General features: G+C 43.8%; 1 protein-coding gene across 5 annotated transcripts in view; it reads right to left on the bottom strand.

Moving 5' to 3' along the window:
* MYOF (myoferlin) overlaps positions 1-18382 on the bottom strand; it is a 154222-nt gene that overhangs the window by 97659 nt on the left and 38181 nt on the right. For all 5 annotated transcript variants that reach the window (XM_030334291.1, XM_030334292.1, XM_030334294.1 and 2 more), the window contains exons 4-5: positions 14418-14526; positions 10996-11083 (exon numbers count right to left, since the gene is read on the bottom strand). In XM_030334291.1, the coding sequence (XP_030190151.1) occupies positions 10996-11083; positions 14418-14526 (197 nt within the window). The remainder of the gene's footprint in view (positions 1-10995; positions 11084-14417; positions 14527-18382) is intronic.

The following is an 18382-nucleotide window of genomic DNA, read 5'->3' as shown; positions in this document are numbered from 1 at the left end:
TCTTTTAGACTCGTTGACAAATTTCAGTTTTTCTTATCTTAACAGACAAAAAATGTGAACTCCTGCTAACCTGTGCAGTATAATTTAAGAGATCCTAGAAGACTAACTTGTCCAAAAAGTACCGGCATTTGCACTCCCTACCTTGGATTCTGAAACTCCTTCTTTACAATGCGAAATCATGCAAGAGACTGAATTTCCATGCTAACATGTCTGTCAGTCACTCACATGATAGTATGAATTAGTTCAATCAAACTGCCGTGTAGCACAGCTCTTAAAACTTGGGCTCTGGAGTCATATGGCTTAAGTTCAAATCCCAATTTTCAGCTATGTGAGTCTGAGTAAGTTTTATAATTTCTGTTTTAGTTTTCTCATTTGTAAGAAGGGAGAAATAATAGTATTTACCACAGGGTTATTGTAAAGATAAAATTAATGTATATGCAAACCTTCAACATGGCAAAAAGCCAGCCTACAAATTCATCTTTTTTTTTTTAACTTTCTTTGATGAATCAGTTTTTGTAGGAGTGCAGGATTCTAGAACACTTCCTGGAGAGCAGTCATGAGGTGGGGTGAGGGCTGGAACAGTCAGTAGGCAGCATGGGGGAGGGGGGCTCAGCGTGAGCAAGGGGCAGTTACAAGGAAGTAAAAGCCCCCCACCCACACCACATACTGCTTCAGAGCTCAGCCCAGAATGAATCCTCCTCCTCACCACCCCTCATTCGCGCTTCGCCTATCCACCCACTTCTGTCTATGAATGTCAACCATGACCTCTTCTCACTAAGCTCAGGACCCTTTTCTGAGTCCTCACATTCCACCTAACATGGCCTTGGGCACTGGGACCCACATACACTTCTTTGCATCATGCCACTCTCTTCCTGGCACTCTGACTGAACCTTCTCAGGTTCTGCATGGTCCCCTTTTCATGTCCTACTCCCCAAGTGTGACTTCCCCCTCTGTTCCTCAGCCCTCTGAGGTCTGCCCTGACACCCTTTGGATCTACGCTTTGGAGTCACAGCCCCTCAGAGCGTTAGGCTAGAGGGGCCTCAGAGGTCCTGGGTTGGACGTGCCCCTCCCCACGGTGTGCAGACGAGACAACTAAAGTCTGGAAAGCTGAACAAGCTGTGAGGTCATTGGGAGCTGAGCTGAAATGAGCACCCGGGTGTTCACCCTACCTCAATGGCTTGAGACTGGGTCTAAAACCAGGCTGTGGGTGAAGGAGCTGCGGTCCACCTGGTTCCTCAGCACCTCTGTCAGGACACCAGGATACCCCAGAGAGGCTGAAGGCAGGGAAGGGCTACCTTTGACCTCTGCAAGGTAAGCTGGGTCTCGTTTTCCCCATCCCTGAAGAGGCTTCAGAAGCAAGGCTTGCCTGCCACCCATCTCTGGGAGCCCGGGTCTCAAAATGTCCCTCCCATTCTTTTTTTTTTTTTTTTTTTTAATTTTTTTTTTCAATGTTTATTTATTTTTGGGACAGAGAGAGACAGAGCATGAATGGGGGAGGGGCAGAGAGAGAGGGAGACACAGAATCGGAAACAGGCTCCAGGCTCTGAGCCATCAGCCCAGAGCCTGACGCGGGGCTCGAACTCACAGACCACGAGATCGTGACCTGGCTGAAGTCGGACGCTTAACCGACTGCGCCACCCAGGCGCCCCTGTCCCTCCCATTCTTCACCAAGTGAGCTCCTCAACTCCCTCAAGCCCCAGGTGAATACCCTGTCTCTGGACAGCACCACACATCGTCCTAGCCAGGGGCTTGGTGAATGCAGAATGAATGAGGGGACATGGGCCCCTGCCTTCCCATTGCGAGTTCCTGAGCAATTTGTACAAGTGGCAGCACAGCTCTCAGGGAAGAGCGCCCGGACACTAGAAGGTGCTCCTCCGACCTTTGCTCCATTCTCAGGAGAACCCAGAAGGCCAGGCCCCCCTGCTGCAAACCTGTTCTGGACTGGGCAGTGGCTGGGCTGGATGCTCTGACAACTAAGACAAACTCCCTTCCATCGTCCTGGGCCTAAGCAAGGCTTCCTCCCTGCTGCAGACTGTTCCATTCGGGTTGGTGGTTATGTTATGGTGGCAAGCAGGAGAAGGAGGGGTAAGTTGTACCCCTCCGCGGTGCTGGACTCTGTACAAGTCCTCATTAAACTCTTGATGGATACTTTAGAAAGACAGCAGGCAATGAAGAGCCAGTTTCTTCTAGGAAATACCTTCTGCCATTCAGACTTTAGGCTCAGCGATGCGTCAGAGGAAACCAGCCGAAGTCATGGCTACAGCCAGCATCTCTGTGTAGAACAGAAGGATACTGGAGCAGGAAATCGCCCCATTAGGTGGCAGGAAGTTGCACGGGGTTAAACAATACCACCCTACGTGTTCCACAAACAGTGAGGGGGTTCCTTTAGGCCCTGCCAGGCACACCCTTCTGTGCAAGCTGTTTTGTTACCAAATGTGAGTGGTTGTGTGGGCATGCGCCATCACTGAGACCCAGGCATGCATCCGATGCACAGCCAAGTGGACCTACAAAGGATGACCCTTCATGACCACAGAGGGCAACACTGAGTTGGGAACCGATGATCAAACAGAAAGCTGCTGCGTGTATTTATTTGCTTGTTTTTGCTGGTTAGCATGAAGAACCACAAACTGGGTGGCTGAAAACAAGAGAAATATATTCTCTCACAGTTCCAAACTCTAGAAGGAGGGTGTTGGCAGGACCATGGTCCCTCAGGGCCACCACCCCATCTAATCCTCTTCCATTCCTTGATGAAGAGTCCTTTCCGGAATAGTTTATGTTTCTTTGGATGGGGGGGGGGGTGTCAGAGTGACCCAGTTTTTTCAGAATTTTGTAATATTTTGTAATGTTAATTTTGTAAATATTAACTTTATAATTAATTTTGTAATTTTAATTTTGTAATTTTGTGAAATTTTGTAATATTAATTTTAGACAAAAGTCCTTCCTTGCCTCTTAGTTGGTGGCCCGTGGCAATCCTCGGCATTCCTTGGCTTGTGGCTGCATCCTTCCAACCTCTGCGTGTGTCATCACATGGCCTTCTCCCCTGTGTGTCCATGTATCTTCTCTTTTTGTAAGGGTACCCATCACTGGATTTAGGGCCCACCCCACCCCAGCACGACTTCATCTTAGCTAATTACACCTGCGAAGATCCCATTTCCAAATAAGGTCACCTTCTGAGGGTCCGTGTAGGAACTGGGCGGTGGGGACACTATTCAACTCATTCCAGAGGCCATTTTTTGTATCTTTCCAGTGCGTTCCATCTATTGCTCCAGTCCACAGTCTGCAGCCACATGGGCAGCCCCAATCTATGGACATCACCCCCTCCCATCCTCCTTCACTGCGTTCACACCCTTTTCTCCTAATCTGAGCTGGAGTCTGTGATCTAACACTGCCATCTCTCTTCTCTGTGCTCCTCAACCCCTTCCCTTCTCTCACTTATTGTGCTCACCTGGTTCATTCAACCTCCCCTTGCTCCGCGCCTTCACCCAGGGAGCTGCATATGGCTGAACACTCACCTTCCTGACTATTCCCACTTAAATGTCATGATCACACCCCCAAAGTGGACTCGCAGGACTCCCTGGCCATCTATCATACTTCCAAGGCATCTATTCACAGTTTTCCTGGACCCTGGTCTGAGAAGGCCACTAATTAGCCAACAAGGTCAAATCACTTTACCTTTCTGAACTCCCACCTTTTTTGCACCTTGAAAGCTTCTAACACCGTCTCGTATCCTTCTCACTGCTAGCTCATGACCTTGCTTATTTCATGGACAAAACAGGCAATCAGAAGAGAATATCCTCATCGTCCCATGCCAAGGCAACCTTCCTACCCACACCTGCTGTCTGCCTCCTCTCTTGCTACAATCATTGAACGGTCTGTGCTCCCAACCTGAGGTCAATCTTTCCACATGTGCACACATCTCCTCTCCTCCACCTTCCCATGGATTTTGCTTCTGCAATTTCTGCCTCTGTATGTACTCCTCAGTCTTCTCCCTCTCAGCTGCATCATTCCCATCAAGATATAAATGTGCTGAAATACTGCCCACAATAAAAACAACCCAAAATCTGTCCTTGATTCCATAGCACCCTCTATAGTTACTATTTTTCTGCTCTCCTTATCTGTCACTTTGGCAGTGAAAACCTCTACACAATTTCTTTATATGAACACCATCCTGCCTCTCCAACAATTACCATGCCACTCAGTCAAATCCTGCCAAGCTTTTGAGTGCAGCCAACACTGGCCTGTCTCCTTTCTGAATGTCAGTAACCCTCTATGTGACTCACCCTTGGTTATAAGTGAGCTTCAATGAACACTTAGGAATGGCTCTCCATTGCAACTCCAGCAGCTCAACAAAACACGTCTTCATAATTCCTGAGATGTAATATTGGCCTCTCTCCAGAAGCTCAGTTGCAATATTCCTGCCAACTGCCCCTGTGTGTCATCACTTGTGATAGTGACACTTCCCTGGAGGGCATCTGTTTGTCCACCCAGTGCTGAAGAGTTGGCAGCCCCTAGGGGACCTTAGGATACAGTCAAGTTTGCCTCTGGCATGCCCAACTGTGCCCTTCCCTAGCAGGGGTCAGCTTCTCTCCCTCCACCAAGCTCTCATGCTATCCTACTCTAGCACTTACCCTTTCTGAGCGTAAGAGAATGAGCTATCAGTCACTCAGATGGAGTGCAAGCCAGCCTTTCCCTGCCATCGCTCTCATCCTATTAGAGCTTCCCAATGAAGGCAATTCCTAGGAATGGCTAAAGAAGAGAGACACTTAGCCCGTCGCCACTGGTTTTCTCCTGGCCTGAAATACAGACCCTGTGCCCTGGCCAGCAGGCCTCCAAACACTGTTCCACGCCCCTCATCTTTCCACCTAGGCTCTAACTGGGCCACCATTCCATCTAATCTTCTCCCATTCCTTGATGAGAGTCCTTTCTGGAATATTTTATGCCTTTTCTTTTTCTTTCTTTCCTTTTTTTTTTTTTTTTTTTGTCATAGCAACTCTGTTTCTCTAGAGTCCTAGAATGCCAATCTCTGCCTGTGATATTAATTTTGCTTCTAATGACAAAATTTTGTTAAGTGGTTAAGGCAGAACTTAATTACCTTGGGCCAAAGGTCACTGCTAAGTCAGCACAAAGGGCTGGTATAATATCATCAGTGTAAGTTAAAAACGTACAAAGCAGAATGGGAGAGAGGACGTCTTTAAACATGAAAACATTTAGGAGATAACGTGCTGATTTAGCTGCGATGTTGAATAGTAACTTTTCTGGGTTTCTAACCCGACAGAAGTTATATAAATACACATCTGCACTCAACCATAAGCACTTCATTACCCTCCACCCCGATTCTTGGGTAAACAGCACTATATGTGCACCACGAATTTTCTGGAATGGTTCTAATGCGTAGCCCAGAGCACAGGTGTCATGGAAGAACCTCTAACCATACAGTAATGCAAAGAGAGGCTTGCAGGGTAATCTTGGCAGCAACTGCTTGAATTAACTGACCTGTGATCCAGTCTAGGAAACGTTGCCCAAAAAGCTCCGGCTGCATCTGGGCAAGATACTATTAACGAGGTAAAATGCTCAACTCTGGGACTTCTTACAGTGAGTTCCCAACTCTGCTCTCATCAGGATCTCCTGGAAGTTTCTACCAACTGCACAGATTGCAGGGGGTCCCCTCCAGACCAGCTAAATCACACTCTCTGGGAGTCGGTGACAGAAGTCTGCACATTTAAAGATCTCCCTTGATGATTTTCCCTGTGTCTAAAGTTTAAGAACCCCTTGTTTATTATGATCACTTTGGCTTTCTGAAATAACTTGGAAGAAAGATAGGCTTAATACAATCAGTTTGCTGGACAAAGTCAAATAGAGGCCAATCCTGGAAAGAGTGCCTCCAACAATCTTCTAGCAAACTGGTAATTTTCCAGTTCAGTTCTGACGAAGTCAGTCCCTTCTTCACCATGCTCCATGGATCCCCATGATGTGTCCCAGAACAAATGTCTCGGCTTGGCATTCCCAGCCCTTGGGAACACGCTGCCTTTTGACTACGTCTCTGAATGAATTCGTCCCTTTTGTCTATTCACTAGTATTCCCCCCAAAATGCCTTTCTTGAAAGGAAACATTTAAACAATATCCATTGCCCATCCATCATTCACTTACTCACTCAACCAACCAAGCATTTAGTGAGCAATCATGACTTAGTGGTAGGCGCTAAGAATACACAGTTGAAATCAACAGCTGAAAAAGTACTTTCTCTAAAAAAATTATGTTCCATATAATAATTTGCTTAATCCTCTGTTGGGGAATTTATTCAGCTCTGACCTATACTTATTCATGCTGATATCTCACCTTTTTACTGAAATGCAAGCTCCTCGGTGGCAAACCATGACTTTATCACCTCTGTATGCCTCAGGTGTCAGTAAATGTTTTCTAAACTGGATTGAATTTTTTTTAATGTTTATTTATTTATTTTTGTGAGAGAGAGAGTATATGTCGGGAAGGGGCAGAGAGAGACAGACACACACACAGAATGTGAAGCAGGATCCAGGCTCCGAGCTGTCAGCACAGAGCCTGACACGGGGCTTGAACACACGAACCGTGAGATCGTGACCTGAGCCGAAGTCACAGCGCTCAGCTGACTGAGCCACCCAGGTGCCCCCAAACTGGACTGAATTTAATCTTAAGCACAGTGACTTTAGTATTTGTGGAAAAAAATAAGTTCGAAGTGGCAATGTCTAATGATAAATGAGTTTTTGCCCTTCCGTTGTTGAACACAGCACAAATTTAACAGATGGCTCTTCAAAAATAGATGTGAGATTTTAAAAATAGTTCATTCCGGCAACAAGAATGTAGGCTCCATTCAAGCTAACTGACATCTGGTGAATCAAGTTGGGAAGGTAACAGGTTTTTGGGAAGTCAAGCCTGAAGTCTGGGTCATCCCACCCCTCTGTCACAGGAACAGTCTTAGAGGTGGGTCAGTGAAACAAATAACTTTGATACTATACATGTTCAGTCAAACGACCAATGCCCTGGGTCTGTAATCTTTGTCATCCTGATATAAGAGTTCCAGAAATGCATTCCTTAAAAACAAAACCCTTAGCTATACCACCAAAGACACGATCCAAAAAAGAAATAATTGATAAGCTGGACTTCATTAAAATTAAAAACTTCTGCTCTGCAAAAGACAATGTGAAGATAATAAGAAGACAAGCCACAGACTGGCAGAAAGTATTTGTAAAAGACACAATCGATAAAGGACGATTATCCTTTATATATACAAAATAAGCAAGAATTCTTAAAGCTCAACAAGAAAAAAACAACTTGATTAAAAAATGGGTCAAAGACCTAAACAGACAGCTCACCAGAGATACAGATACACAGATAGCGGATAAGAATATGAAAAGAGGCTCCAAATCCGATGTCATCAGGAAATACAAGTTGAGACAATGAGATGCCACTACACACCTATTTAAATGGTCAAAATCCGGGACATTGCCAATACCAAATGCTGGCGAGGATGTGGAGTGACAGAACTCTCATACGTTGCTGGTAGGAATGCAAAATGATACAGTCACTTTATAAGACTGGGGGCTTCCTGCAAAGCTAAGCATACTCGTACCGTGTGATCCAGCAATCATGCTCCTTGGTCTTTACCCAAAGGAGTTGAAACTGTATGTCTACACAAACCCACACACGGATGTTTGGAGCAGTTTTATTCATATTGCCAAACTTGGAAGCAACCAAGAGGTTCTTCAGAAGGTGAACGGATAAATAAACCATGATGTACCCAGACAATGAAGTGAGCTATCAGCCCATGAAAAGACATGGGGAATCATAAATGCACATTGCTAAGTGAAAGAAGCCAATCTGAAAAGTCTACATACTATGCGATTCCAGCTCAAGGACAATCTAGAAAAGGCAAAACTATGGAGACAATGAAAAGATCAGGGGTTACCAAAGGTTGGGCAGGTGGATGAATATGCAAAGCACAGAGGATTTTAGGGCACCGAAAATACTCTGTATGATATTATAATGATGAATGTATGTCATTATACACTTGTCCAAACCCATCAAATATACACCACCAAGAATGAACTCTAAGGGATACTATGGACTTTGGGTGACTATGATGTCACATGTGTTCACTGTGAGCCACATAGGTTCTTCCTTTGTAAAACAAAATGTCATCATTCTGATGAGTGACATTGATGACGGGGAAGGCCATGTATGTGTGGGGCAGGGTGTGTATCTGAAATCTCTATTATCTTCCTCTCAATATTGTGGTAAACCTAAAACTGCTCTAAAAGAAAACAAGTCTTAACACACACACATACACACACACACACACACACACACACCTCCTATATCCAATTCCTGGGATCTGTGGTTATTATTGAAGAAATTAGTTTCTTCAATTTCCAGCGGTGAATCTTCCTGAAAATCTTCACTTTTGTGTTCTATCATTAGTGTTTCAAATTTCTTCTATGCAAGACTCACTATGTTGTTGGTAATCTTTACAAACGATATTGGTAATCATGAACAGTGGTTATCTCAGGAGGGTGGAGTGTGGAAGATGTGCACTTTCTGTGTTTTATATTTCTGCAATGTTTACGTTTTTACAAACGGGTATTGCTTTTGTACTCAAAAAGAAGATCAACAAGTTCAAATCTTTTTTGAAATTTGTAAAGATCTATATAAATTAGAGGAAGCTGACTCATTACTTTTACATGGAATGGTAAAGTTTTTTAAAAGAGTTAATTAAAAGGAAGGGAAAAAAAATTCTGGGCCAGATGTTCTGTTTTGGTTATTAAAGTATGTGGCGGCAGAAGGTGTGGCTCTCTCACCATTATTTCTCTGCCTCATATTTCTTTGTCTTATCTTCCCCCAAGACTGCAAGTTGTTGGGTTTTTTCCCCCTAGTGTCTTCCCTAGCACAGAGTTGTAGTGAATACTCAAAGATATCTTTGCTTAGTTGAATTGAATTGTCTTATTAAGACAAAAAAAGGTTTTCCCTTGAAACATCCAAATAATCCAGGATACTGAAAGATTTTCTTAAATGTTGAAGAAAAGATTCTTTCAGTGGGATTATGAAGCCATCATTCAGAATGTCACCCTTAAAACTGTTTTTTGTTTTTTGGGTTTTTTTAAGAAAGAAGGAAGGAGAGCGGGGTAAGGACAGAGGAGGAGAGAGAGAGAGAGAGAGAGGGAGAATCCCAAGCAGACTCCACGCTCATCACAGAGCCCAGTGCAGGGCTGGATCCCATGACCCTGGGATCATGATCTGAGTGGAAATCACTCAACCGACTGAGCCACCCAGGCACCCCAGAATGTCTCCCTTGACCCAACTTTGGTGAATAGTCATCTTATACAACAAAGATAGTACTTTCAGGGCAAAGAACCCTGTATGTTTTTTAAATAAAAAAGTTTCGTGTTGTCATCTCACACTTGAAAATGAAACTGGCCTGCAGACACTGCTCATTTCCTGGCCAGCACCTAGTAACACACCCTTTGTTTGAGATCCAAATGAAAGGAACTCAGGTTCTGGTTTATTTCCTATCTCTATCCAGCATGATCAGGCGTTCTATAGAACTTCTGAGGACGACCTTTGCCAACTGCCATGGCAGAGCCTGCTGGGAGCGAGCTTCCAAAGGGAATGGGTGGGCTGTCAGTCCACAAACACTGCTGGAGCATTAGCGTTGCCAAGACAATCCAGGAGCTGAGGAGAAGGAGCCTCAAGCAAAGGGAGCCTAGATGGCAAGGATTTTCTCCCCATTGGGTCTACAAGTTCAAGAGTTGGTGCTTTTCTCATTTTTAAGCAGCCTTGGCTCCAGGGAAATTGCATGGTTTCTGAGCTTGGTCTTACCTCGGTCTGTCTCAGGAGATGGGACCTCCCCCTACACTGTCAATAACTTGAGAAGTTGCTTATTCTCAGACTTTCTGGTCCACTAGGACACAATCTTTTTCTTTTCCTTTGTTTAAAAGATATTTAAAAATAAACATTTAGTCATCCCAACATGACTTTGAGCCAAACCAGATCATTCTTTTCCAATAGCTCTGATTTTTAGAGGCAACAATCCGAACGTTCATACAGAGGGTGCCACCCAACTGAACTCATGACTACATATCACCAGGAGTTGTTTTTGTAAAAACACTAAATCATAAAACAATAAATCATAAGAAAAATCATAATAATAACAATAGCCACCATTAAGGTAGCATTCTAGGTACTGGGTGAAGTACTTTATATACTTTATCTCATTGAATCCTTGCCACAACTTTCTGATCTAAGTGCCACTGTTATCCCTACCTTACGGTAAAGAAAACTGAGATTCAGAGAGGCTAAGTGACTTACCCAAGGTTACACGGCAAATAAACAATAGACACAGAATCCAACTTAGGCCATTCTGACCCCAAAGCCCTTGTTCTTATTCATAATGTTACAGTTTCAGGATAAAAAGAGTTTTTTCTCTAAACTCCGGAGTCAATGTTTTTCTCTAAACTCCTCCGAAGGCAGGAGTTATCACCCTTATCACCCAGCACTTCAGCTTCCAACAATGGCTCAAGAAAGCCAGCAACCACTTTCTTTACTTAGTAACTACTAAGAAATGGAGTGCTGATCACACACTTAGGAGGTGAAGAAACACGAAGAGAGTAGAGGCCACTCATATAGCTTTACCACCAGGGACATTCCAACCAGCGGTAGAAGGTACAAACGTGAAGCAAAGCCTTGCTTGGGACCTTCCACTAGAGTCTGTGTGTGCTGGACGGGCCCACTGCGAGGCTGGTCAGGCAGGGGCTGTCTCACCCCTCTCCTCTCCCTTGAAGGGCATTTCACAAACAACTGTACTGTCCCAGTTTGGGGCAGCTCCACCTGCCTCACGGGGCCCTGTCTAGGTAGGCAGGGTGTTACCGACAGAATAATGACAAAGAAGGCTTTCTTGGAGACTCCCTGTGTGTCTTTAATAGATGGCCTCTGGCATAGGTTGGGCCTTCAAAAGGGTCAGCTTACCTTCCATGACTGACGCACTGGTCCCACTGGGGTCATTCGGATGTGGAGCCGAAGGTGGAACATAGCCAATCACCAGGTCAATGGTAGCCTAGGTAGAAATAATTCATTGCAGACAGAATCAGTGCAGGGTAACAGACTCAAAGCAAACCAAATCAGCAGGAGCAAAAGTTCTGGATGGAATAGGCAGGGGGAAGGGAAGGTGAGAAGAGGAGAGAAAGGTCACACATGCTCCATTGTATCCTCCCTCATGTAAGCCAGGCAGGCAGGAAAGCCTGGGAAACGAATTACCTGTTACAGGTTGCCAAGTGTACCACTGCCAAGGGGCAACTCACAAACTGGAGCAAAGTTGTGACAAGCAAGCATGAACTTGAAATTAGCCTCCATCTGAGACTTGAGATGGCTTCCAGTCACAGAGGCTCATTTGAAACGGTTGAGTTATTTGTTTGCACACTGACCTCTTTATTCATTGCTGAAAATTATTGTTCTTTCTCTCTCTCTAAAAAGAACTTGAGCGCCTAACAAAAATTATATAACAATGTGATTCATAAAACAGGATAAAAAAGGGAATCGAGTCTGATTAAAGAGGAAACCAATATGCAAATCATGAAGTTCAAGATAATTGCATCTTGCATAAAATGTGACTCCAAGATGGCTAGGAGCCAAGGCAAGAAGGAGGGCAGAAAATGTGGTGTAACTTTCATTATCGGAAAGGAAGAAACATACTAGTTCCTGATAGGAAATCAAGTTATTCCCATTTTTAAAATCTGAGATAAATTTCTCACCTTATTTTAGGGCAGAGTTTCCTATACTTATATATTTCATGAACCTACAAAATTTCAAACAAGTTTATGCTAGGGGGAGTAGACATAGGGATGCTAACCTAAGCCCACAACTGCTATCTACTATTATGAGAATTTCACAAAAGCAATGAATTTTAACAGCAAAAACAAGAAAGGACAAATCTCAGAATAAAAGGAGCCTTGCAAATAAGGATGGCTTGCACACACACACACACACACACACACCCAAGTTGCCAGTTAAAACACAGACATATTTATGTTCTACTGAAAAATTATTCATTGTTTACCTGAAATTCAAATTGCAATGGGCATCCCATACTTTCAACTGCCACTTTTGCTACATGTGCAAACTCTAGCATGAGCGCATACACACGTGCACGTGCGCACACGCACACACATACGCACACACTATATTGTCCTTATTTTTTCTCATCTGTCTGTTCATCAGTGAATACTCCCTCATGGATCAGCACATTGTGTGGCCAACTTAGGAAGCACAGATCTAGGAGACGCTGAACAGAACAATGAATGGGGCCCCGAACAACAGTTTCATGGCAAGTAAAGAATCGTGAGAGCAGCACCTCACGGCTACCCATGCTAAGGACCCAGGCCACAACCCGAAGGCCAAATGCAAGGAGCAAGAGGGGCTCAACTGCTAAACTTAAGTAAAGAATCAAACTTTCAAAACTTAGAAGAGATCATCGATGGCTCAACTTCTGGATCAATGATTTTCCAATAACGTCAGGATTCCCAGAAGTGCTCCCTAACGGTGGGTAGGAACTACCAGAAGATAGGACTTGAAGCCCCTCATCTGCCTCACTCCACTCAATCACCACGGCACTGCCATTTCAGGCTTCTACATGTGCTTTCTTCTGTGCTTAAGAAAACAAAACCCCGGGGCGCCTGGGTGACTCAGTCGGTTGGGCGTCCGACTTCGGCTCAGGTCATGATCTCGCGGTCCGTGAGTTCGAGCCCCGCGTCGGGCTCTGTGCTGACAGCTCAGAGCCTGAAGCCTGTTTCAGATTCTGTGTCTCCCTCTCTCTCTGCCCCTCCCCCGTTCATGCTCTGTCTCTCTCTGTCTCAAAAATGAATAAACGTTAAAAAAAAAAATTAAAAAAAAAAAGAAAGCAAAACCCCAAACAGCCAGAAACATCACTGACTTGTACTATCTTTCCTAAGTATCATTTCCCTCAGCCAGGTTTTGGACAAATAGATGACAGCTGACATTCTGAATTTACGTTTTAGGATTAGAAAGATTCACAGCAAGCCCATAAGTTTTGGAGCCTAGACCAACCAAATCGATATTCTGAATGGGCTCTGAGAAGCCTCACCTATATATTCTTGCCAACAGGGATGGCCTATTTTGAAAATTTTTTAAATCTTTATTTATTTTTGAGAGAGACAGTGTGAGCAAGGGAGGGGCAGAGAGAGAGGGAGACACAGAATCAGAAGCAAGCTTCAGGCTCCAAGCTGTCAGCACAAAAGCCCAATGCGGGGCTCGAACTCACAAACCTCGAGATCATGCCTGAGCCAAAGTTAGACGCTTAACCAACTGAGCCACCCAGGTGCCCCTATATTATTATTTTTTTAATGTTTATTTTTCAGAGAGAGACAGACAGACAGACAGAGCATGAGTGAGGGAGGGGCAGAGACAGAGGGAGACACAGAATCCGAAGCAGGCTCCAGGCTCTGAGCTGTCAGCACAGAGCCCAACGTGGGGCTTGAACTCAAAAAAGCAAGTTCATGACCTGAGCCAAAGTTGGAGACTTAACCGACTGAGCCACCCAGGTGCCCCAGGGATGGCCTATTTTAGTATAAAATCTTCTCCCTTTGTCCTAGCTCCCAAGCAAAATAAATTGATTGGAAAATGAAGGTGATAGAGATTAATGGGATAAGCATGGTAGGTAGCTTTATGAGCACTTGTTAGCAAACATGAAATCTGAGAGCTATGAGCCTTGAGTCCATTTGTTTCTTTTAAGTGCACTTGAGAAAGAGAATTCTGGACTGACATCAGACAACATCAATATGTACTCATTTAGAGGCTGTAATCAGAAAATAGCTAATATTCACATCTTGATGTTCCAAGGCAATACTAATGAAATACCTTCGACAGAGTGTTTCAAAGAGTGTCTGATACACAGAGCTATACTCACCACACAAATGTAAATAAATACTTGAGCAGATATGCACAGAGCTATACCAAGAAAGGGTGCCACCTAACTCTAGAGCATTCTGTCGAAGAAAGTCAAGTTTATCTAATCCACTAGTTCTGTGATTGCAAGTATAAACCTGTAAGTGTGGGTGTGTGTGTGTGTGTGTGGTGATCTAATATAATTTCATGCTTCTCTTTTCTTTTAATGTTTACTTATTCTGACAGAGCGAGTGAGGGAGGGGCGGAGAGAGGGGGACAGAGAGAATTCCAAGCAGGTTCCGCACTGTCAGTGCAGAGCCTGATGCGGGGCTTGATCCCACGAACCATGAGATCATGGCCTCAGCTGAAATCAAGAGGCAGACGCTTAATGGACTAAGCCACCCAGGCGTGCCTAATGTCACACTCTTCTTAATGAACTTTTGTTTACTTATCTCAGTTCAAAGCCATTCAATAAGACAGAAGATGCTCACCCCAGTCTCTTGACCCCTTTCATTCAGCAGGGAGATGAGTTTGTATGGCAGAGATCTGTTCTGGTCGCCAATTAGGTCCTTCAGGGATACCGTGGCCGTGCCAATTAATCTGTGGGTGAAATGAGAAAGCACACAGTAACCTAAGTGAGGGACATGCTTCCATGCACTCAGCGGGCCTCCCGATTCCCTGCCTATTCATGTTACCATTAAAACCACTCACAATGAGATGAATTGGGGGGAATTTTGGCAGTAAACATCACTTTTCCACAACATGTAGTCATTTCGAGAATCCAACTATGGTGTCTATGAAATCTGAAGTCATGAATGAGATGAGCAGTGAATGGTGACAGACAAAGACGGAATAACCCCCTTAGAATCCAAGAAGAGAGAAAATTAGGACAAAATTCAGGCATTCCTCTGTAATGAAAATGTAAAAGAACCCATCACACATGGCCCACTGTAAAAATGCCCCCCCCCCCCCAAGGAGACCTTCTGCACTTGTCAATAGGTTGCCAGTTTACTGATGGGGCCAGCTTACTAACATGCATAGTCTGGAGCAGAATTCAAAAGTTGGATATGCGCATGTCTCCCTCTTCCTAGACACTGAAGGATTCTGTTCAGCCTTTACTGCCTCCCCATCTACCTTATAGTGCACATAACCTACTGGTACAGAAGTATGCATGTGTCCCTGCTCACCATGGTTAGGCCCCCTGAAAGCCAGGATTGCTTCCTTCCATGCTCTAACCCCAGTGCTTGGAATATACTACACTTGTTCATAGATATTTACTAAATGAAGGAAAGAATAAATAAGTCGACATACATTAAAAATGAATATGCAAGACATTTTTTTTTTATTTTGTTTTTAAGGGGTGCCTGGGTGGCTCAGTCGGTTGGGCGTCTGACTTCAGCTCAGGTCATGATCTCACAGTCCGTGAGTTTGAGCCCCATGTCGGGCTCTGTGCTGACAGCTCAGAGTCTGGAGCCTGCTTCAGATTCTGTGTCTCCCTCTCTCTCTGCTCCTCCCCTGCTCATGCTCTGTCTCTTTCTGTCTCAAAAATAAATAAAAACATTTAAAAAGATTAAAAAAATTTAATGTTTTTATTATTTATTTTTGATAAATAAAATAAAAACATTTAAAAATTTTTTTAAAAATTATGTTTTTTATTATTTATTTTTAAGACAGAGAGAGACAGAGCATGAGCAGGGGAGGAGCAGAGAGAGAGGGAGACACAGAGTCCGAAGCAGGTTCCAGGCTCTGAGCTGTCAGCAGAGCCTGATGCGGGGCTCAAACTCACGGACTGTGAGATCATGACCTGAGCTGAAGTCGGACACCCAACCGACTGAGCCACCCAGGTGCCCCTGAATCTGCAAAACATTTTTGTGGTTAGGGCACATGATCAACAAAGTTCATAAAACACGCATTCCCTGAGAGTTGGTGAATATAAAAATGTAACCTGTAGAATACAGTCTGTAAATTGGGAGTTATAGTGACAATGGGGCATCAGATTGGGGAACTGAAGAAGTTCCCTCTGAGAAATTCAATCAAAAAGCAAAGAAAGCCCAGTGGTGTGCTCTCAGTATGGATACTGAGAAAGGAAAAGAAAAACAAGAAGATTTAAAAAATGTTATTTACTTATACGTAGCCTACATTTGCAGTGACTGATACTAATAAATGGCACCTATGACAGCATAAATATCATTAGCATGGAAATAGAGAACTAAGCATCAAGTCCTCAAAGTCATAGAAGAGATTCCTTACATCAAAAAACCCAGAGTGTGGGGCACTTGGGTGGCTTGGTCAGTTGAGTGTCTGACTCTTGATTTTGGTTCGGGTCATGGTCTCATAGTCATGAGACCAAGCCCCACATCGAGCTCTGCAAACAACCCAGGTGAAGAAACCATAGTTGGGCATAAAACATAACCGGGCTTTTGGGAAAAAATAATAATCTGGAGAGTTCATCTTGTGCAGAAATATTTATTGTATTTTAACATGTAGTAGTTTCTTTAAAAATTAGGAGTGAAAATTGATGTCAACATGGAAATGCCATTTTTGAACTGACAAATATCCATATTCTCCTTCTCCACTCAGACCCCAGAAATAGGACTAGATTGTAGATCTGGAGTCTGTCACCCAATTACATACATCCACTGACTCAACAATATGAATAAATGACTTCACTTTCTGTGAATAGACATATTGCACAAGACCAGGAAACTGCTATGGCACCTGATTTCACCTGATTTACCCCATGGCATGACGCACTGCATATGGTTTCTTGGAAGAATACACTTCCTTGGACAGAACACTGCAAAAGATGCTCAACAACCATGATGGGTTCTCATCTCTTCCAATACCACAGTAGAGTTAGTTACTGGAAATGGAAAAGAAAAATTCTGCCTCCAGAGGGTTAAGAGTAAACTTTTCAGCACTTTTAGGTCAATACAGAAATTAGGGCTCTCAGTCAACACTGGGAATTGACAGAACCTTTATAAAGTAATTTCTAGATAAGTATGTTCACTCACGAAGTTTGCTAGAATTTTTTTTTTTTTTTTTGTGCATGAGTATAAGTTTTCTCCTTACTTGGGTTTTAATTCCCCTGACATATTGAGGAAAAGAGTCTACACGTGATTCCATCTCCACCAGATGAAACAAGGAAACCCACACAAGGTGAGGGCCCTGGCAAAATCTCTTCCATATCTCCCTCAGCCCCACATAATATGAGCCTGACGAGAAATTTGTTCCAAGTTTTAAAAATAGCACAGTAAGCTGTGAGGTTGGCTAATTGAGCTTTTAAGGACAAAATGTGAAAACTCCAATTTTAAAAGTCATCTGACTGGTATTAAATGTCTAAATGAGGTACTCGCCTTGAAAGACACGGAAATACACTGGATTTTTTTTTCTTACATACCCTTACATACCCTGATTCATAACCTAACTGTATGATTAAAATAATAACATTGTGGGGTGCCTGGGTGGCTCAGTCGGTTAAGCGTCCGACTTCAGCTCAGGTCACAATCTCACAGTTCATGGGTTCGAGCCCCTCATCAGGCTCTGTGCTGACAGCTCAGAGCCTGGAGCCTGCTTCAGATTCTGTGTCTCCTTCTCTCTCTGCCCTTCCCGTGCTCACACTGTCTCTCTCTCTCTCAAACGTAAATAAGCTTTAAAAAATTAAAAAAAAATAATAACATTGCACACTTGGACATGGACAGATTTGCTGTTGCTGAAACCAAGATGACCTGAAACTCTATCAGCAATAAATAATTCTTAGAAGAAAACAACGTGTAGCATGTCAGAACAATGTGGAAAGAGGGCTGGCCTGGGGTTGGACTAGAATTTATTGACCTTGGCACTACTGACATTTTGAACTGGACAGTTCTTTGTTTTGGGGGTCTGCCCTGTGCTTTGTCAGATGTTCAGCAGCATCCTTGGCCGCAACCCACTGACAACTCTACACCTTGCCAATTGTGACTAGGTGGGCAACATAGCCCTAGGTTGAGAAGCATGGAATTAGATGATTTCTGTTCTTGCCCTAACTCGGTGTCCCAACTTCCCCCAAGCCTTGGCTAAGTCACTCAACTCTCTGAGCCCACTTCATTCATTATCTGGGTAGACTGAAGTAAATCATTTCTCAGACCCTTCTCAGCTATTAAAGTCCTGCTAGGCTTGTACGTGTGATGTTTTCTACACATCTCTATATAGGACACTATCTCATGTTAAATATTTCTTTTCTCTTTGTTCATTGATTTAGGAAGAATATATCCTAAAGTCTGTCCACGTTGGACAATCCGGAATAGTTTCCTCCTTCCACCAATATGACCTACCATTTCACGGATCAAGCTTAAATTCACACAGAGTGTCAGGAGAAAGGTTAGGCCAATCACAGAAATGCGGAATAAGTGTAAGACAGTAGGGAGTGGTGACTTGTGCTAACCAGAGGGAACAGGCTCACCTGAAACACAAATCC

Source organism: Lynx canadensis, chromosome D2 (assembly GCF_007474595.2).
Source record: "Lynx canadensis isolate LIC74 chromosome D2, mLynCan4.pri.v2, whole genome shotgun sequence".
Taxonomy (NCBI): Eukaryota; Metazoa; Chordata; class Mammalia; order Carnivora; family Felidae; genus Lynx; species Lynx canadensis.
This window is presented reverse-complemented; position numbering and strand designations above follow the sequence as displayed.